This window comes from Coloeus monedula (genome assembly GCF_965178545.1).
Source record: "Coloeus monedula genome assembly, chromosome: 18".
In the NCBI taxonomy this organism is placed as follows: domain Eukaryota; kingdom Metazoa; phylum Chordata; class Aves; order Passeriformes; family Corvidae; genus Coloeus; species Coloeus monedula.
This window is the reverse complement of record NC_138798.1, coordinates 2,733,498-2,755,523: the sequence shown is the minus strand read 5'-3', so window position 1 is coordinate 2,755,523 and position 22,026 is coordinate 2,733,498. Positions and strand designations below refer to the sequence as shown.

General features: G+C 40.7%; 2 protein-coding genes across 2 annotated transcripts in view; both read left to right on the top strand.

Annotated features, from left to right (window-relative positions):
* The first annotated feature begins 1,040 nt into the window (after positions 1-1,040).
* ATP6V0A2 (ATPase H+ transporting V0 subunit a2) lies at positions 1,041-15,903 on the top strand. Its single transcript, XM_082293652.1, has 20 exons — positions 1,041-1,247; positions 2,593-2,671; positions 3,658-3,755; positions 4,572-4,709; positions 5,047-5,147; positions 5,796-5,922; positions 6,688-6,770; positions 7,116-7,209; positions 7,526-7,738; positions 8,276-8,426; positions 9,116-9,255; positions 9,993-10,150; positions 11,094-11,184; positions 11,484-11,602; positions 12,049-12,259; positions 12,378-12,497; positions 13,006-13,125; positions 13,299-13,416; positions 13,813-13,984; positions 14,853-15,903. Exons 1-20 carry the CDS (start codon positions 1,131-1,133, stop codon positions 14,953-14,955), a joined length of 2,553 nt encoding a protein of 850 aa, XP_082149778.1. The 5' UTR covers positions 1,041-1,130; the 3' UTR covers positions 14,956-15,903.
* Positions 15,904-16,514: 611 nt separating this feature from the next.
* The window catches only part of DNAH10 (dynein axonemal heavy chain 10), a gene marked incomplete at both ends in the record, with an annotated part of 51,066 nt that continues 45,554 nt past the window's right edge, over positions 16,515-22,026 (top strand). The window contains 5 exons of the mRNA XM_082293407.1: positions 16,515-16,731; positions 19,040-19,197; positions 19,875-20,105; positions 20,704-20,894; positions 21,356-21,554. Of these exons, the coding sequence (XP_082149533.1) occupies positions 16,515-16,731; positions 19,040-19,197; positions 19,875-20,105; positions 20,704-20,894; positions 21,356-21,554 (996 nt within the window). The remainder of the gene's footprint in view (positions 16,732-19,039; positions 19,198-19,874; positions 20,106-20,703; positions 20,895-21,355; positions 21,555-22,026) is intronic.

Genomic DNA, 22,026 nt, shown 5'->3' with positions numbered 1-22,026 from the left:
AGCTCTAGACTCTGTGTTTGGAGTAGCAAAGTGCAGAGTTGACTTCAAGAGGTGGCGAGTCCAGCCCAGAGGCTGCAGCGGGGTTGGGATTGTCCTCATGGATGGACCATTGATCTCTCAAGCTGGTTCTCTTCTCCTCGAGTAGAAGCTCCTCTTGACAGTAAACCCCTCATGCCCACCTATTTTTGGGGCAGTGGGCAGACTTCTCACACTTCAGAGAAGTCATAACGCTTCAGCTCTTTTCATGTGTTGACCTGAAATTCTCTTTTCCAGCAAATGCTTTGCATTGACAACCTGCTGTGCCTGACCTGGGCTCTACAGGGTGTAGAAAACATCTACTCATTGTCCTTGGTTGATGAAACACAACATTTGGGATTTTCTTGTGGTTTGGATGGGCCACAAAGTTGAGGAGAGGACTGGAGCAGTTCCCCATGAAGACAGGCTCCAGCTGGGGATGTTCAGCCTGGAGACAAGGTCGTGTGGAGACCTCAAAGCAACCTCAAAGGGAGTCTTCATCAAGAACTGTAGAACAGGACAAGGAGTAATGGGTCCGAATTGAAAGAAGGGAAATTGAGGTTAGATATTAGGAAGACATTTTTTACTTTGGGGCTGGTGAGACACTGGAACAAGTTGCCCAGTGAGGTTGTGGATGCCCCAAGCCTGGCAGTGTTCAAAGTGGAGCAACCTGGTCTAGCGGGAGGTGCCCCTGCCCACGGCAGGAAGGGCTCGGACTGGGTGATATTAAGGTAAATTCCAAGCCCACACGGTGAGGCTCTGGGGGACGGTGCTGTGCAGGGTCAGGAGTGGGGCTCGATGATCCTTTTCGCCCCTTCCGGCTCGGCATTTTCTGTGATTCTGCGATGTTTTCTCAGTCCTGCATTTCACACAGCAGCCTCCCAGCGGCGACTCCGTGGCTGCCAGCGCGCCGGTTGCCGTTCCCGGTAGCTCCGCCGACAGTGCCCGAGCCCGGCCCGCGCCGCCGCCGGTTGGGGCCACGTTCCCCGCCCGTTCCCCGCCCCGGAAGCGGCAGCCGGGCCCGCTCCGCCCCGCCATGGCCGCCCCCCGGCCGCGCTCCGCCCGCCCGCCGCGCTGAGCCCCCCGCTCCGGGAGCCCCGGGCGGTGCCGCCGCCATGGGCGCGCTGTTCCGCGGCGAGCCCGTGTGCCTGGCACAGCTCTTCCTGCAGAGCGGCTCTGCCTATGAGTGCCTCAGCGAGGTGGGCGAGCGCGGCCTGGCCGAGTTCCGAGACGTGAGTACCGGCGGGGCTCTTGGGGCAGCGCGGGGGGGACGGGGATCCTGAGGGGGCCGGCGTGAGGGCCGAGCCGGGCCCGGCGCCGCCGGCGGGAAGGTGTGGGTTTGGCCCGATAGGGCGGTGGAAACTGCTTCCATTCCCATCTTTCCCCGACTCCGACAGGCAGGTGTATGGCCCGTCCTTGTGTGGCATTCGCTTGAAAGCAGGATCAAAGAATTGTTAGGGTTGGAAAGGATCTCTGGAGATCCCAGTCCAACCCCCTGCCGAGGCAGGGTCACCCAGAGCAGGTGACTCAGGATCCCGTCCGGGTGGGTGGGATGAGTGATGGGAAGTCAGTGTGGAGCCCCGGCCTCCCCGACGCTCTCGGGAGGAATGCTTTGGGATGGCTGTGTCCCATCTTTCTCATAGAAGTAGCTTAAACTTGGGATTATTTGCAGCAGGATCCCGTGGGAGAGCCCCTAACCCGCCTTCAGCCTGAGTGTTGTGCACAGCTAATGGATACATCTGCCCCACTGACAGACCGGCAGAGACACCTGCTCTGTGGGTTTATTGATCACAGGTTCCTGTTCCTGGAGGGGCAGTACACCTTGGAGGAAACTGCCTGCCTAACATAAGGTTGGGTTGGGCAATAATTAGCCTTGTCTCTGCGTTGTCTCATCATAATTATATGGTCTTTGCTTGCTGACTGAGACTTCAGAATTTCTTCCAAATATACACTAGAAATGTAACTGGCAAAATCTTTGCAGGGAAAGCTGGGAGGACTTAAATTAACAGCTAGTTAGTAAATATGGCAGGGAGGAGGAGGCAGATCTGTAAGAATTATTACATGAGTGTATGTTTAATATTTTGATGTCATTCTAGTTACCTGATACACCATTTATTGTAGAAATAATGCATTAGTGGTTCTGATTTAATAGCTGAATAAGTAGTCACTTGCACATTGCACATTCATATTATGGGAATGTACGTAAAATGTAATATTTCAAACAGACTGTGAAAAGGCATCACAACAAATCTGTGGAAATGTTTGTTAATAAACTTGTTAAATAATATTTTAAAACTGTAGAAATAAGATTAGGAATGTTTTTTTCCAGTAGATCTTGTTATTTTGTTGTTTGATTAAAACTACCCAATGGCATGGATAATTCTGCTTTAATAAAACCAGCTCTGCTATTTGAAGACTTTGTAATCTTTTTAGGTTTTTTGTGCCTTCTCAGCAGAAAAGCACTTAGAGCACAGAGCTCATGCAAATTGTCTCCAGGAAGTTGCAGGAACAGCTGTGGTTTTTTAGAGGTGGTTACTGTTTCAAATCCCTAATAAGCATTTTGTCCTTCTCCTTCAGCTTAACCCAAATGTAAGTGTATTTCAGAGAAAATATGTGAATGAAGTGAAGAAATGTGAAGAAATGGAAAGAATACTTGGTGAGCTTTATTTTCATGTCTGCCCTTTCTCACCTGTGGTATGACTAGAGTGGCACTACTGTCAGCTACGGGTTTTTTTTAACCTTCCCAGGTTTTGTGAGCTGTGAAATTTACTTACACCAAATATAGATTTGGTGGGGTTTTTTAAGCTCAGAAGTAAAGAACAGTAGCTAATGTGTTGCTGATAAATAATTGAGGCCATTTCAGTACTGACTGCTTAAAACCCTGCTGGGAAAATGGAAGCTTTGCTGTAAGATATTCCCTGTTTTTTCATATTGTGTAACTCAATACTGTTGATTTTCCAAGCACCCTCAAAAATACCTCAAGTTATTAATTGTGTTCTCATGGTAATTAATGAATAGAGAAGGGTATGCAGAGCGTTACAGCCAAGATGCAGATGTCTTCAGTGTATCCTGAGGAAAAGTTACAATTGAAGGACTCCTTTTATTGGAATCTCCCATCAGAGGCATGTGCTGGTCATGCCAAACCATCCCAGCAGCTATTTTGGCAATCTCCCTGCCCAATGTGAGTTGCATTTGTTGTCAAGGTTGCTTAAGCCACTTTGTTTGAACACTTTTTATTCCAAACATGGGGCAGTGAGCAGCAAGTCTGTTTCTGGCAGAAAGTGAAAGAATTGCACGATTAGCAGAAAGTGGTATCGTGCAGCAACAAAGAGGTTCTGTGAAATGGTAAAAGCTTCTTAGAAAATACTTGTTGGGAAAGAGAAGCCTCTGAAGTTTGCTTGCTTCTGCAGACTTCCAAGACAGGAATAGTTAGCGTGTTTTATCCCCACCACTCTTTAAGTTCTTTGTTTTTGAAGACTTCTGTGCGTGCATTGTTGCTAAAATGAATGAGTAAAATAGCCAGGGCCTGATGCTGCAGTGTGATCAGCACCATCAACAACAGCTGAAGGTCAACTATGCAGCACTCTAGGAAGTGTAGGCAATGCAGTTTCCTTTCTGATTCTATTTTTCTTCTCACTCCAGGGTATTTAGTACAAGAAATTAAAAAAGCAGATATTCCACTTCCTGAAGGAGATGTTGCTCCTCCTGCCCCCTTGCTGAAACACATTTTAGAAATCAAGGTAACTTCCACTAAACAGATGCCAAAGTCTTAATTTCAGGCTTAATGACTTACTATCTTATTACTTATGACTTAAACTACCGGGGTGTGGCGGGGGGGCAGAAGCAGAAGATTTGTTTTTCTTTTTGTCTGATTCCTTGCTGCCACTGTTACTTCAAAGCCAGTGAGGTTTTGGTATTAACACAAAATTCTTGTGAAAGGATCAAAGCAAACTCAGGAGGTGGGCAGTCATCCGTTGTATTTTGATGGATTGGCACATTATACTGTTCTAGGCAAATTATCTTTAGGTGTAGTCCCTCAGCCTCATTTATTGCTTTGGGACTTATCTAAGGCTCTTTGTGCATCCAAAATTTCCAGATGTGTGGGATTTTTACTTGTCCGAGGCTCTGCAGGTGCTGGTCACACAGCAAAACGTGGTGCTGTGTTCTCTGAATGCTTTTTCTGGTGTTGCATTTGATATAGAAGCTTGTAAAGCACAGATGTAATTTTGAATAACATTCTGTTTTGTTGTAATTCTGTTAAAAGAATAAATGGGGTATCTTCCACCCTGTGCTATCTGCAATTCTAATTCCAGGTCTGCTTTATTTTGACAAAAATTAGGAGCAGAGCAGCAGACTGAACAGATGCCAGTGGAGGATCAAGTGTACTCAATACACAGCAATCTTAGGCAGACCGAGGGATAAAACCTATGGAGCTTTAGTTAATTAAGAAATGGGAAACGCCTATCATTGTGTCAAATTAATATGTGCTGAAAATGAATCCTACTCTGTTTTCCAAAATCCTGTAACTGATTCTGTATCTTTACTCTGTGTCTTAGGAACAGCTGCAGAAGCTGGAAACAGAATTGAGGGAAGTAACTAAAAACAAAGAAAAATTGAGGAAAAACCTGCTTGAACTGACAGAATACAAGTACATGTTACAGATCACACAGAATTTTGTCAGGAGAACACCTGAGGTACTACTTGGGGTGTTTGACAGGGATTGTTGTTGTGTGGCATTTTTGTGAGTTTCTCTGTTGAATAGTTTGCAAATGAAGGTGTAGTTGTGTTATTTTGGTGCCTAAGTCATGCTAAGAAATTTTCAGTGTAATTTTGAAGCACTGACTGTAATTGCTAAGAGCAGTGCACTTGAGATCCCAGGATCTCTCTGGTGCCTGAATTGAACACGGAAACGAGTTTTATATTTTTAACTAAACAATTTACTTAATTACCTTTTCTTCCTTAGAATAATAACAGAATGAGGTTTTTTTTTTCCCCTGAAAGCTATGCATGTTCTTTCTTTTTATTTGCAAGTATGAATCCCATTTACATGGAAATTTTGAAGAATTCCAGTCTGTGGAAAATGAGCCGTTGGTGGATTACAACCGCACGCACAGATTGAGTGCCTCGCTGGGGTGGGTATGGCATGTGCTGTTTCAGAATTGCTTCGTGGGGGGCTGTAAAGAATGGGTTGTTCTCTTAAAAGATGGCCTGTAGTGATTTCAGACGTGCCAGTTTTAGACACGACAGGAGTCTGGCCCCAATGTACCTTTGTAACAAACCCAGATTATTTGAAGAGATAAACAGGACAGCACCCAAAAAAGCTGTCACAAAGCTTCTATGAAACCAAGGACGTGTGTTAAGGAAAATCTCTAAATCAGTACTTCCTTCTACTGTTTAAACTGTTTTTCTATGATAAACACACAGTGTTTTAATCACCTGGCAGTGTCAGTTGTAAATGTAACATTAATTGTGTTGCCTTTGAAATGTTGAATGGCTACTGCTGTCTATGGCATTGTTATGAGAGGGTATCGTGCCAAGGAAAAATAAATAACCAGTTAGATGTATTGTAGTTGTGTGCTCAGGTCTGTACTCTGTTCATTTTGCAAATAAAAATTTTATACACAAACTGGTATTTTCTGTACCAGTTGCTTCCTGTTCAGGGTGATGCTTCCTTCCTTAGCCATGGCAGATACTAAATTATTTTGGTGATGTACTCTGAATTAAAATTTTTTTTTTCTTGTAAGTTTTATCTTATGTTCCAAATTTTTGCTTTTCCATAGATTCATATCTGGGTTAGTTCACATAGCAAAGATTGAAGCATTTGAAAAAATGCTGTGGAGAGTCTGTAAAGGCTATCCCTTTCTTACCTATGCAGAGTTGGATAAGGCTCTGGAAGATCCAGATACAGTGAGTAAACATTGTAATGATCTGTTTATTTTGTTTGTACTTTTCATATGATTTGGAAGAATTGCTGCTCAGGTCTGTCTGCAGTGAATGGAAATGATTTCCCAGTGCTCTTGGAGGAAAAGCTATTCTGAAGTATTAGAATTTGTAAGATTTTAAAATTTGAGGTTGTAGAAGTGGCAATTGATTTGCTGTGGTTCAGCTTGAGGAGGGCAGAACTTTATTGTGGAATAGTGGTGACTTTATGGTTGGCCACCTTGATCAAAATACGTGGCATAAATGGCTGCTTGGATATTTATTAACTAGGTCTGTACAGTGCATTGCCTTTTAATGGCCATTTCACTTATTCATTCAGTAGATAAGACAGTGTCAAGTACAGCTAGTTCTCTGTGAAGTTTTTCCTGTGAACTTATAAAATTCATTTTTTATAAATCAGCAATTATGGCAGCCTAATCTGTCGCTTTTTTTTCTCGCTTGGATTCTAATTTGTTACCTTTTAAAAAATACTCTTTTCTTAGTAAGAATTCTGACCTAGTAAAATACAATGTTTCTTTGATTTTCCCTGGAAACTTTTTCTGTTTTTTTCTAATATTGAAAAAAAGATATTGACACAGTTGAATTTTATTGTTTAATTTTCACTAAAGTGATAATGCTACTAACACAGCTTTTTCTTATTGTTCAGCTTTGTTATTTAGCTCTATAATTATGTCATGGTGGAGTTGCTGGTTAAAACAAACTTCATCAACTTTACTTCTTATGGTTTTTTAGGGTGAAACCACAAAGTGGGCTGTTTTTTTAGTGTCCTATTGGGGTGAACAAATTGGCCAAAAAGTTAAGAAGATTTGTGACTGGTAAGAAGTAAAACTAATATATGTAATTTCTTCATACCTTGGTTATTTTCTAGTTGTTTTTTTTCCCTGCACCCCTTTCTTGTAAGTGTTGATTTTCAGACAAGGTTTTTGAAGTTAAATTTGTTCCTCCCCTTGTTGCATCCAGCTCTATAATTACGCAGTGTACAAATAAACATGTGAGTCATTTCTCTTGCAGTCTTTACTAAGTACAGCCGAAATACTTCCTCTGAGTTGAATCTGTTCTGTGGTTATTGAGTGGTGTGTTGCAGATTTGACTGTGGCAGGGGGTTGTGTGATGTGTTTTGGTGGAGTTTGGTCATTTAACACAAACCTGTGTTCCTGCAGCTATCACTGTCACGTGTTCCCCTACCCAGACACCACTGAGGAGCGCCAGGCAGTGGTCGAAGGACTCAATGTTCGTATTCAGGATCTCGAAACAGTGAGTAGAGGACAGATTTCCTTTTGCTGGAGATGTTGCACCATAGGAAATCCTTTGATGTATCACATTGTTAAATACATGTTTCTAACATACATAAAGCTTTGGAGCTGATGTGACAGTAAGTTGTGTCCCTGGTCTCGTGTTGCACGTATCTGTTAAACCTCACAGCATTTGGCATTGACTTCTGTTTTCAGCAGAGGTTTGCTTGCCCTCCTAAAACCATGCCTAGCACTGGACATGTACAAGGTGCTCTTGCTGTGGTCAGCACAACCACTGTCACATTCTCAGTGAAATCTTTGGTTTTTCTCAAACAAAGGTGCTGAATAAAACTGAGGAATACTTGCGCCAGGTCTTGTATAAAGCATCAGAATCCATCTATACTTGGGTTATCCAAGTGAAGAAGATGAAAGCCATTTACCACGTCCTCAACCTGTGCAGTTTCGATGTCACAAATAAATGTTTAATTGCTGAGGTTTGGTGTCCAGTGGCTGATCTCCAGAATTTGCGCCATGCGTTGGAGGAAGGCTCAGTAAGTCACCTGAATGCTCACTGATGTTAAAGCTTTTGACTTGAACTAACTGTACAGATAAGGAAAGAAAATAATTATTAACAGTAGACTAAAAGTGGCACAGGCAGATCTGGGCCTCTGTATAAAACAAATTTTTTATAAGAAGGGCCTTTATTTAGTGTTGTGTGTGGTGGGTTTTTTTTTCCTTGAATAACTGTTTTGTTGGACTTGAGTTCAGCTGGGCTCGCAGTGCTGTTTGCAGTCATGGAGAATGTGCCAGTTCGTTTGTGTTGGTTTTTGTTTTATAAGAGAGAATTTGTAATAACAAATCTTTGTTTTATGATACTGGCTGATGAGTCTCATCTGATCCTTGATATGAAGTAAGAATTAGAACACTGTGCATAATAGTTTTAGAGGGGGCACAAAGAGATAAATGTTAAACTTGGGGCTTAATTTAGTGGTATTTTGGGATCAGTGAAATTGCTGATAGAGCAAATGTTTTCACTTTGATTAGATTAACAGAGTTCTTACACAAATGTATCTTCTGTGTGTAATTAGAGGAAGAGCGGAGCTACAATTTCCTCATTCATGAATACCATCCCAACAACACAACCTCCTCCAACTCTGATACGTACCAATAAATTCACCTCAGGGTTCCAGAGCATTGTTGATGCTTACGGAGTTGGAAGCTATGGGGAAGTTAATCCAGGTTGGTCCTTCTGAAAGCTGAGCTGAGCACTGTGCTGTCGTTGCTGCTGAATTGGACACTGGCAAAGGCCAAATGGTGACAGTCATACTGCTTGTTGGTAGTTGTTTTGAAATTTTAGTACCTCATCAAAAGCACAAACAATGCTCCAAGCAGCAAGATGGGATTTGGTTTTGTTGAGTAATTTTAGCATGAAAGGTAGTGATTAAAGCTGTATAATATTTCTTTTATATATTTTACTTTGGGTAAGGAAGATATTTAGGGGAAAAAAAAAGAAAACTGGCAGTGGTTATTGATCTTACTGAAGTGTGGGGTTCATCACTTGAAAAATTCAGCTTGTTGTATAGCCTACTTAATATATACTTGTAGCTATGTCGACTGTCATTCTGCACAGCAGAATGTTCCTTATGATATAGACCTGAAATACCCACAGAAGAAGAGCTGTGGTTGGGTTTTATTTCCTGGGCTCATATTGTTATCCTCAGAATTGTCAGCTACTGCTCAACTGTGAAGTTGTCATTGCTAACGGATACACAATAAACAGTGTGGGGTAAAAGGTGTATGAGTAGGGGATGAAATGTCTTTCAAACTTAAAAACTTTGAGAGATTTAAGTATGGAATTGCTTGGAGATAATGCAGACAGAACATCATCTGTTGTGCTGTGCCTGAAATTTGTTGTGTTACCCTTGCAGCTCTCTATACCATCATCACTTTCCCCTTCTTGTTTGCGGTTATGTTTGGAGACTTTGGGCATGGGCTACTCATGTTCATATTTGCACTTCTGACGATAATGTATGAAAACCACCCTAGGTTAAAAAGAGCACAAGATGAGGTAAAAGGAATTACAAGTTATTTACTTCCCATCCAGCCAGATCACTTGAATAGCCACTGTGTTTCTGAATAGTACTGGTTTTTGCATGTGTACTTAATTAGAGTTTTTTCCATTCTTTTACGGTTTTCTGTGTTTAAAGCTGCCCTTGAGGCTAATGTAATACCTTAAACTATTCACTTTCCTTGAAAGAGCAGAAATAATCAAGTTGTATCAAAGACTTAGAAAAAAATTAATTGATACTTTTAAGCTTGTCTTTCCTTCTGCCAGGACTACTCAGTGATGTGTTTTACAGAATGGTATTACAGTGACAACCTGAGGAGAAAAATAATTTTTCAAATTCCACCTCCTATTGTTTCTAGAAGGAGTTGCAGTTTGAAATTTATTAAACTTCACTTTAACTAATTTTTTAATCATATGGGTTGGAATGCAGGAACACTTGTGTCTCTCATTAGAATTATATTTAATTAAGAATGGCTGCAAATGTGTAATTTCTTGTAAAGTAGTCCAAGGAAGGAAACGGCTTAGAAAGACACTTCCTTACTGTAAGGATGCCAGTGAGAAGAGTCTCGGTGTGTGTCATGGAAGCTCATATTCCTTAATGACTGTTCACAAAAAAATTTCGGTTTTTAGAAGTCTGTGTGTGTACAAAAATGTGTTTCTCTTAGAAATGTGTAGCTAACCATTGCTCACATAACAGATGATAGTCTCTATTTTTTCTTTTTTTCCAATACTGACAGATAATGAAAATGTTATTTGAAGGCCGATATGTGATATTGTTAATGGGGCTGTTTTCTATATACACTGGATTGATCTATAATGACTGTTTTTCAAAGTCAATAAATATATTTGGATCTGGATGGAATGTTTCAGCGATGTTTGAACAGAAGGTTTGGAGGTGAGTAGCATATTTGCTGTACCATTAAACCAGAGATGTATTTCCTGCAGCAGTTTAACCCTTTTGTTCACATGTTTTAACTGTCCTGTTATGGTTTGTCTTTATGTTGATGTTTTAGTTTGTCTCCATTTAATATATTTTCCAGGTGTGTGTGTATGTATATATATAGATTTTCAGAGGAATAGAAAACACAGGTCTAGTTTTGGAGGAATTTGTCCTAGGTCATGCTTCTGGAGTGAATAGCTGAGCAGCATTAGCATCTACTAAAAGAAATCAGCTATTAATGAAGTAAATTAATTACCTTGCAATCATTAGTCTCTGCACAGCTTTTCATGATAGTAAAAAAAATTTTAAAAAATAGTCTATGTGAATTGTCAAATCTAGTTTTTCTCAGAGTGGGATAACGTCATTGATTTGAGGTGTCATGGCCCTTTGGTATTTCAGTGTTCACAGCTTGCATCTCATGGTGCCTTACAAAACAGGATGTGGCTTAAAATAGTCAAGACCACTGGCTTTGGTTAAAATGTGAATGGGTTGTGTGTGCTAATTAAAAACTATATGAAAATAAAGTAGAAACTTCCCCAAATGCAAAAGGGAAAAAAGGTAGCAATTATTCTTTGGGTGTTTGACAGTCAATTTTATGCAAAAGCATAAAAGTGAACTTTTAAAATGAAACTTTCAGTTCTAGGGGAATGTGGAATAAAATCCATAAACTTTCTTTTGAAAGATACTGTGAATTAGACCCAGATTGTGAGGTTCTAGGTGTTTTTTTTTGCTATTGTTTTTATTAGTCAGGATCTTTGCACTTAGAAATCCTTTTCTGAAGTGTGGCAGTGGGTGAGTTAGGTAAAGGAAAGCAGGAGCAGTGTCCTGCAGAACTGAAAGTATATGTTGTCATTATGTTTAAAGTGTCAAATGTGAGTATGTTTTTCTTTCACTGCAGCCCTGTGGATCTGAGAGCTAATCGATATTTAGCACTGGATCCAAATGTTTCTGGTGTGTACAACGGAGTTTATCCCTTTGGAATTGACCCGGTTAGTTTTATTCTTTTTAATTATCCAGTTGTGATGATCAGTTTTTGTCTATTAGATTTTGGTATGTGTATATGTAAGATAAATCTTACTGTGGAAAAAAAAACATTTCTGTTTGCATTCTCCATTCAACAAGACCTTTTCTTCTGACAAGTCAAAGATTGAACTATTTTTACAAAACTCAAATTTCAGTTGTGACCTCCATCTGAGGGAGAATTCTGGTCTGCAATAGAAAAAGGATACTGGTTTATTCCTTCTGTTATGGTGTTCTTTTAATGCTGGATTGGTGTTTTCTTCTTCAGATATGGAATTTGGCAAGCAACCGTCTCACATTTTTGAATTCATTCAAAATGAAAATGTCTGTGATCTTTGGAGTGACTCACATGACTTTTGGAGTTGTATTGGGGCTGTTTAACCACTTGTAAGTACAAGAAGTTAAAATAATACTAACATTGTATTTTCTGTAAAGTCTGGAATTATAAGAATTAATCTTGTAAGAGAAACTGGAATTATTTTTTGAAAACAGAGTAATAGTAACGGTGAAAACTGTTCTTAAAAAAAAGACAGTAATGGACAGGTTTTCCTTCACAGGTGTAAGATGATGGTTCAGTATTATAGTAAAAAATCCCAAAACAAAATAATACAAGACTTCATTTCACTTGTTGGTAAATAAAGATCCATGTTTCTTACAGTCTTTATTTCCACTAAAATACTTGATTAAAATTTCACTGAATAAAATCAGCTTTGGATTGTAGTCTCAGTCTTGCTGTTTAACAGTGCTTTGTTTTATTGAAATCATATTTGGGCCGTGTTGCTCTTTCTTTGTAAAACTTATTTTTTATTTTTTCCCCCATTTTTATCTTTTAGGCATTTCAAGAAGACCTATAATATTTATTTGGTTTTTATTCCTGAACTTTTATTCATGTTGTGCATATTTGGCTACCTGGTGTTCATGATCTTCTTTAAATGGTTGGCATACTCTGCAGAGGACTCGACATCTGCCCCCAGCATTCTCATTCAATTTATTAACATGTTCCTGTTTCCTAGTGGTGAAACAAAGAGCTTCTTCAATGGCCAGGTGAGTAATGTTCTTCCAGGCTTTTGGAGATCCTGTGCAGATAATAAAGGAAACGGGGATGGCTTTTCCTACTTTGGATTTTGTAATCTAATCTAATTTTTCCCCCCTCCTCAAACAGGTTCCTCTGCAGAAGTTTTTACTTAGTGTTGCTTTTCTTTGTGTTCCTGTTATGCTGCTTGGCAAACCACTTTATTTATATTGGTTGCACAGCGGAGGCCGAGGCATAAGAATGTACAGGGTAAGTACTGATAGGCACTCACACATTTCCTCAGTGTAGGAGAATTCAGCTGGTGGTGTAGTGCACAGAGTATGTCCTTACTGGATATTTTATAGAATGGGTTGGGCTGGGTTGGAAGGGAGCTTAAAAGCTCATCTCATTCCACCCCCTGCCACGAGCAGGGACACCTTCCAATCCCAGGTTGCTCCAAGCCCCGTCCAGCCTGGCCTTGGACACTTCCAGGGATGGGGCAGTCACAGCTTCTCTGGGCAACCTGTGCCAGGGCCTCACCCCCCTCACAGGGAAGAATTTCTTCTGTGTATCTAACCTAAACTTCAGTTTGAACCCATTACTCCTTGTGCTATCACTTCAGTGTCTGCTCAGTTTGGAAAGTTTTGGACTGAAATACATAATAGTACTTTGTTCCTATAAATCTTTTTGCCTTTGCCTGCAACTGACTGCTTTTAAGTAAATTTAAAAAATGACAGTGGCAGCCTGCTTGAATAGACAATACATTCCCATTTTGTAGAGTGGCTACAAGCTTATCCGAAAAGAAAGTGAAGAAGAACTTTGTCTCCTGTCATGTCATGATGTTGAAGAAGGCAGCAATCATTCAGACAGTGGGCACAGAGAGGGGGATGCAGAGGAGGTAATGTTTTTACTTAATCTCTAGTTTCCGTGTTCTTAAAAACAAATTAGAAGGGGGCAGTCAATAGATAACCTGTACACTGCATGCTGAGAAGTTTTGAAGAAAATCAGCTGAGCCTTTACAAAGACCTTGATTCCCAACTGCAAGTTTATCTTTTTTTTTTAATCTTTTAGCTGAACTTCGCAGATGTTTTTATGAATCAAGCAATTCATACCATTGAATACTGTCTGGGATGCATCTCTAACACAGCCTCATACCTGAGACTCTGGGCATTAAGTCTTGCCCATGCACGTAAGTGGGGGTGGGTTTTTTGATATTTTTGGGTTTTTTTCCCTACATTTGATTTTTAATGCTGTTAGAGGGAGGCTGGCCTGTTCAAGTGATACTACTATGAAACACACTTTTTCTTAATTAAAAACAAATCCCTATTTAAACTAATCATGATCTATGGAAGCCTCCAGACTAAAACTGTGACTTTATGTAAAATATTGCTCTCTGATTTTGACACTGAGCTGTGTCTTCAAATATCTGAGGGGATGGGGGCAGCTCTCTGGGGAGGTGGATTGCTTATAGATCCCATGTTCAGCAGGTACTCTTATATTGTTTAAATGAGCTGGTCAGAGTGGCTCAGTGGGTGAATGTGCTCAGTATCAATATTAATTATGACAACTTTTTTGTTTTTATTAGAGTTGTCAGAAGTTCTGTGGCAGATGGTGATGAGAGTGGGTCTCCGTGTGGATACCAAGTACGGTGTCTTGCTGCTAATCCCTGTTCTGGCATTCTTTGCTGTGCTGACAGTTTTTATTCTGCTGGTCATGGAGGGCCTTTCTGCTTTTCTCCATGCTATACGACTTCACTGGTACGTTCATTCTTTTTCTGTATACCGCCTTAGCATATACTGGCTTGTTTAAGAGGAATTTTTATGGCAAAATTTTAGGTGTTTTATTAAAAAGGGAAAGTGTAAAATTCAGCAGCCTCATTGCTACTGCAATACATTTATGTAATTACATTAAATAAATGGCTTGTTAGTTGGATTTGATTGTTCCTCTGGAATATTTTCAGTAGATTCAAATATTATATTGGCTTATGATGCATTTTAACTACAATCACATTCACAAAATATAAGTACATTTGATTTGTAGTATTGCAGCTTTTCATAATGTAGACTATTAGTAACTTGGATAAGCATTTTTAATTTCAGTCTGCTTATCTCACTCTATGGTTTCAGTCTATTCACTTCTTTGGTTCAATGGAACATATATATTAGTGGGGCTGCCAACCCATAAGTATTTTAATCCTTTCTTAGTCTTAATATCACAAGCTCTGGTTTTTGGAGTGGATTCAGAGCATGTTTAATTTGAAACCTGATGAAATTTACAGCTTAAACAAAGGCGTATGGTGTTCAAAGACAGGAGGCAGAGCTCTGTGCGTGAGGGATTGTCCCCATGATATTGCATGTTTGCAAAACAATTAACTACAAGTCACTCAGAAACAAATTAGTAATCCAGAAGTAAGAAATGAGCCATTCCAGCCCAGTTTAGTGCGTGTGGGTCTCCTGAGAAACATGAAGTTAGCCTGGGACTATGGTGGGAAGGTTAAATAGCTGCACAGAAAACAAGTGAGAGGAGTGGAGTTGGTTTTGTTCAGCCTCTTGTGTTGCATAGTTGTGTCCCTTGAAAACTCATTGTGGATTCATGTACAGATTCTGGTTTTTTGTCTCGTTTCAGGGTGGAATTTCAGAACAAATTTTACTCCGGTGGAGGATACAAGTTTACACCTTTCTCTTTTAAGCACATTTCTTTACATTTTAATAAAGATGGTGCATTATAGTTTGGCTGCTGTCAGCAGAAATGTTTGGAATTGTCTGCAAATAACCACGTGATAGGATCTTGCCTATGAATGGTTTCTTGTGGAACAAAGTGGTTTTCACTGATTGCCTTATAATGCAGCCAAATAATTCTGTAAAACATACCTCCCATAGAAAGACATAGCAGATCTGGAGCGTCTTGTAAAATATATAGATATAAAATGTACATTTTTCTTGATAAACTAATGTTGTAAATTAATTTTATTCTTTAAAAAAACCCAGTTGTTACTGCTTGTCCTGAAACCCATGTAGGCTTTTTTTTTTTGAGTCTCTTTATTTTCTTGAATGGATATTTTTAAGTTATCTGAAAGACTTTTCATTATATTAAACATCCATTACTAATCGCATTCTTAACCCAGCTGCATCTTGTGCACTTTGGGAACCATTCAACAATGCAATAGAAGCAATATCTGTTTTCAGGATGTATTCGAGAATGATTATGAAGTGTAAATTTATATACACCAATGCAATGTGCTCTTTTTTGGCCATATTTAAAATAGCACTGGAAATGTTGTCTATTCATTCTGGGTTCTTCCTGGAGTTACTACTTTAAGCTTTTGGAAGCCACACTGATATTTATATTTAATGTTCTGGAAGAAGGCAGGATTAGAAGTATTACTCCTCTTTTTTTTCCCCTGTAGTGAGGAATAACTTTTGCACATGGAATAAAGGATTGGCGTCGATCCCTGTTTCTGTTTGGCTGTAAGGACACACACAGAGCTCTACCTGATGTTGTAGAACCTAATTTATAACGAACAGGTGGACAGGGATCGTTTTATATTATTTTTGTATCGGTGTGAAAATGGGGATATTGCCATGATATTTTAACATCTGTGCCATACGAACAGCACAAATTAAATTTTGCACTTGTTTCATACGAATTCCCAATAAAGCCTCGTTTGCGCTGTGCCGAGCGGGCCCTGTGTTTGTCCGTAGCCCTTTCCCTGCCCCAGGCGGCGCTGAGGGGAACGAGCGGCGCTGAAGGGAACGAGCGGCTCTGAGGGGAACGAGCGGCTCTGAGGGGAACGAGCGGCTCTGAGGGGAACGAGCGGCTCTGAGGGGCGGCGGGGGCTGAGGGGAACGAGCGGCGCTGAAGGGAACGAGCGGCTCTGAGGGGAACGAGCGGCGCTGAGGGGAACGAGCGGCTCTGAGGGGCGGCGGGGGCTGAGGGGAACGAGCGACGCTGAGGGGAACGAGCGGCTCTGAGGGGCGGCCGGTGCCGCGGGCATCAACGCTCGTGAGGGGCGGTCCGTGCTGAGGGGAACCAGCGCTCGTGAGGGGCGACTGGCACTGAGGGGAACGAGTCGCCGTGACAGCCGGCCGGTGTTGAGGGGCACGGGCGGCCGGTGCCGAGAGGAAGGAGCGGCCGCGAGGGGCGGGCTCTGTACGGGAACACGGCAGCTCGAGGCGCCTCCTGAGGCGGGCGCGGAGCTTCCCGAAGCGGGCGCAAGGCGGGCAGCAGCCGTCGCTCCTCCCCGCACCGTTGCCGTGGCCACCGGGAGGCGTCGGGCCGGTTGCCGCCATGAGCCTGGACGACGTGCGGGTGCAGTGGCTGCGGGACCGAGCGCTCGCCCTGCTGGGTCTGAGCGACCCGGCGTCTTTCGAGGAGCTGCTGAGCCGCGGCGAGGAAGCGCGGCTGGTGCTGCGCTTCTTCGGCCTTGGCGCTGAGGGCAGCGAGGATACGAGCGGGGCGGGCTCGGCGCTGCTGCTGCTGCGGGCCGAGCGGCCCGGCCGGGACGGTGAGGAGTAGGAGGGAGAGGGTGCCGCTGCCGTGACCCGCTGAGCTCTCCCTGGGCACCGCCTGGTCCCAACTCCCTGTTTCCCCCTCCCTCAAACCCCTCTTTGTCCCGTCTGCTGACTCGTAGCCCCATGACCGCTGTGTCTTTACCCCTTTTCCTGCCTCTCCATCCCTTGGTATGTGTCCTCCTGAACCCCTTCTATCCCACCCTTTTCTAGAATTTTGTCCCCTCTGTTTGTGCCTTGGTGGGATTTGCATCATCCCTCTGCAGTGTTACATCAGGCTTTCCTCCCATTTTGCATTTGTGCAGATGCAGGTGGCACGAATGAGCGTTTCTTTGTGGCTTTTAATGAAATTCCTGAAGAATTTGTGTCAAATTTTACTGTGTATTTTCTGAGAGACACCAAAGGTATGTGCCCTGAAGAACTGCAGCCTCAGCGCTTTCAGTTTTGCATTAAACAGCACTTCTCATTGTGAAGATATGATAGAGACTGGGATTCGGGATAGTGCACATCCAGCTTACTTAACTGGGTAGGAAAACACTCAAAGCCAGGGATCAGGGATGTTTTGTCACTTGACAGCATTTCTGTGCAAGATTTTCCTCATCTGTCTGTAGAATAAGACTTCACATCAAGGCCAATGTTCTTTTGAACAGAAAACCATTTTCTAACTATCAGGCTGGGTTGTAAAGACTTAGAACCAGATGATGACATGGAAGTATTTTTCTGACCTTTTTGAAAAAAGCATCTGCACTATTAAAACCAGCACTAGTTTTGAGCATGACTTGCACCAAACCTAGTAGTGTTTTATTGGAGTTTTAACTTATTATGAAAAGGACTTCATGATTTATACTTCCTGTATCAATTAATTAGATTTATACTATTTGTATACTGTTTAGAAAGAGTTGCTGTACCTAATGACCTGACTGAAGCTCATGAGATTCTTCCTCAAGTGATAAAGTCTGGTATGCTGACTGATGATACTCTCTTGATGCTAAAGAATGCCATCTCACAGGTAAATGAGTGACAGCTTTTATATATGGAGTCTTGAGTGTTTCTAGGAATGATTTGCCCATTTAGTATTATATGGGCTAAGCATAAGAAATATTAATATTTAGTAAGTGACCTTCATATGAATGAAGTTTTTGTTAATCCTTATTTGATATTTTGTTTCCCCTTTTTTTTTCTCTCTGTGAGAATCATTTAAGACTGTGACGCCAGACACCTTTACTTCTGTGCTCACAGACTTTTATAAAGACATGCTGGAGCTATTCCCCTGCAGAACCTGAGGCAGAGGGAATGATGCTAAGGAGGTGAAATGGAAGGAGACACACTTAAATTAAATTTGAGAACAATATCTAATGGTTAAGTGAATTGCTAGTAAGCTGACTTTTTTTTAATATGAGCCATCTAATCTATGGCACCTGTTTGAATCCTAGGAGTTTTCACCAGCTCTTTCCTATGGTCAGCAACAGACTGAGAAAACTTCCTCTGATTCAGACAGTGAAAACACAGATTCTGAAGAAAGGAATTTGTCTAAGACTGAATCTGAAGAAAAGGAAGGACAGTCTGTGGAAGACTCTAGTGCTCTAATGAGGATTGAAACTCAGCTGGTTATACCAGGTGAAGTGAATGTTTTACCTCTGCCAGCACTGGTGATTAGTGCACATGGCAGTAGAACGAGGTTCACCTGAGAGTGGCTTTATGAAGAATAACAAATACAGTTTCTGGGGAAACTCTAGATTTGATTAAAGCTGCTCTTTGCTCATACCAGTAGTGCTTTTCCCACCCTGAAGCATAGCAGGCAGCATGGAGAAATGGATGAAATCAGTGGTAAGTCTTTCAAACAGTTTGGAGTAAGAGTAGGAGAGGGGGTAGACATACCACTTCAGGGGACACAGCCCATAGCGGGGTATGGAATGTGTAGGTCAAACCAGACTTTCACCTATTGTTTAATGTCTCTTCCCTACCAGGGACTGCTGTCATGCCATGAAGGAGAGCGTAGTGTCCTACAATAGGCAGATTAATAATCTTCAGTAAAACCCTGTTCCTAATTTTTAATAGTTAGGGAGTGGGTTAAGGCTTGAAAGCTGAGAGTTTTCCTGTATTCTAGGAATCTATATTTGATTGCACTGTGTTAACTGTCAAAAAACTGAATCTATTTTGCTCTATTTTCAGAAAGGCAGAGCAGGTGCTGTTACCTGTCCTCAGGCAGCCAACAAGAGGGAAGGCAAAAGCCATTCCAGTGGTGCCACATTACCAATGTTGCCAGAACAAGAGAGTTCATTTCCTTGCATTTTCTTCCAATAGGAGATCTTAAACTGGAGATGCCAACTATAAATCTAGATGGAGAAATGACTGTTCTTGCCACAGTTCCAGAAGTGGTTCAGTCTCTGAAAAGCTGTGCAGTGAGCTGGCAGAAGTTAATATCCAGAGTTCTGCAGGAACAACTGAAAAAGGTTCCCCAGGTAATGTTGCTTATAACAGCGATATGCTTTTATTCCTGGAGACTTTGCTTAATTTCCCACAAGAACTGTGTTAATTTTTAATTCCTCTTCATATTTGGTTGTTGGAAAGCCATTTACTAGTTCTTGAAAAGTAGAAAAAAAGTAGTGAGGACCTGTGTGTCTCTGGGAAGTAGAATATAAACAAAATATGAAGTAATTAGCTGCAGATCTTACCTACACAGGATAACTGTGGAAAACTAAGGGACTTTTGTTATCTGCACTCTTCTAAAGAGCCATGAAGTACTAAAAGCTGCAGTGATTAATTTTTTTTTTTAAATAGACAGGTATGTTTTTGCTTTTTTGCAAAGGTGATCTCAAACAAAAGAAAAAATTCTTATTTTCAGGTTTTGGTTTTTCAAACACATATATAACTAATACCATTGAACATACTAAAGCCACCTGTGCAAGAGCCATAAACTCAGGGATATACTCCCCATGAGCAGCTCCCTTCAGTGAGTGCAAAACTCTTTATTTCAAGGATCTTCTTTTGTCTGGCTTTTTGCACAGTTGAACCATGTCAAGTTTCTCTCAGCATAAAGTGTATTGAAAAGAAGGAATAAATATAATCCTGGCTATAAATTTTCACTCTTTCCTACTGGTAATTTAGATTTTTTTATTTGATTCCACATTCCCTGTAGGGTAACAGTCCACTTGCAGAGATTGACCTCTGGCGTGAAAAGCATGCTACTTTAAGTGCTCTTACTGAACAGATAAAGCTTCCAGAGGTGCAGAAAGTCTTGGAAATATTACAGGAAGCTGAATCTGAGTTTACTGGAGATTTACAGATAGTCTTGAGTGACCTCAAAAAACATCACATGGAAGCTCAAGATAATGTTAAGTTTCTTTCAACTCTTGAACGCCATTTGAAGGTACCTGTCCTTGAGAAAATTTTGTGGAAGTTTGAACTCTAGTTACTTGTGTTTGGTTTCTCTGTTGATGTAATCACCTCTTGTTTATTTTTTCTCTTTTTGTCAGCAATAAAGATACACTCTAGATTAACAAATTATATTTAATTTTAAAGAAGAGTTGCTTATTTTGTTTGAATACAGTGGTTCTAATGTTTGAAAGCCCAGAGCTGTGACGACTTGGTTTGTAGTCCGACCTTGGGAGAATTTGATGGCATAGCTGATCTGGGGAAAACAAACATTTCTCTACTCCATTTTTTTGGGTAGTTTCAACCACAAATTACAACTGATGTTTCAAAGTTTAAATTGTATTAAAGATCATCCGAACTAAGAGTTGAGCCAAAATTTAAAATCAGGACCTAAAATCATTTGGAGCAAAAGATGCAGATTTGCACATCGTTAACCACATGTGTTATTTAGGCACCAGGATGTCTCCTTGTCCAGGTTATTTATTTAATAATCTCACAGACTTTCTTAACCTGGGGAATCTGCAGAATAAATATTAGTTTATCGAATGTGAATTTGTATTGTTTTCATGACATCCACAATATGCATTTCATAGAATTTATCAACTGGCACTCTGGCTGATGTTATCTCGAATACAATCCCTTCCCTGCTGAATGCCCTGAGAATGGTGTGGATCATGTCTCGGCACTACAACAAGGATGAGCGCATGGTGCCCCTCCTGGAACGGATTTCATGGGAGATTTCCACGAGGGTGCACAAAGCTGTGGATCTGCAAATGCTGTTTAGGTAAGTGCTGGATTCCTCTTTAACTGGGCTGTATTTATTAAAAGCTTTGCTTGTCTTACACGAAGTGCAGTAGGTAATACTGCCACCAAATAGGTGTCAGCATTTTTCAACCGTCTGAAGTTGTATTAGAAGGTCAATTAAAAGTCAATTTATTTTGTAATTTTCATAAATTACTAAATCAGCCCTGAAGAAATAGGTGCTTTTCCTCTTGTCTTGAAAGGATATAAAACAATAAAACAAATAGAAATACAGTGGTAAAAAAGTGGCATAAATATAATCAAAATCAGTCATGAAATAATATCTCCTCTCAAAATCATATTGAAAATAACTTATAATTTTTCCTTAGATCTTGGATAATTAAAAGCTGCTTAACCAGGGTATATTATTCCAGTTGAGATACAATTTTTTTATCTATAGTATTTCTATCTATAATATCTTAATTGTGTTGATTTGATTAATAGAGAAGATATAGCTGCTGCAAAAATTAAAGTAACAGAAGCCAAAACCACTCTTGAACAATGGAAGAAATGTTATTTTACTACTTGTATCCAAGTTGAAGAATCGGGAAGTGAGAGATACTGGAAATTTGACGTGAAACGTTTATTTGAGAAAACTGATTATATGGCTTCAATATGTCAAGAGCTGCATGATGTTTTTCAGGTACTAATATAGACAATAAATAAAGAGATTGTGTAATCACTGTCTTCTTCTGTAGAGGAGAGTCTTTTGTGTTGTAGATGTTGACTTATTAACAGCTTTTAGTTTTGTGCTTAAGACCTGAGTGGTGCCTCTGATTCCAGCAAACCTCTGTTTAATGCTGGAGATGGAATAACTCTTCTGCAGGTACTGGTTGGGGAAAGGTGCTACTATGTTCATGGTATGAACACAGAGACTTGCAGCAACTGTTTCACACATTTGTGATTTTCATGAGTTGCCAGCTTAATGAGATGAGTTAGATAAAATACCATTTATGTATACTAAAATATAAAATTTGGCCATTTGTGAATCTGTGTATTAATTGCGGAATAACATATGAATGGAGAGATGCTGTGCTTAGGCTAATTTAAGCCAGGGTAATTAGCAATATGGTCCATCAATAAACTGTATGTGCAAACTGTGTGAAAAGTGGAGT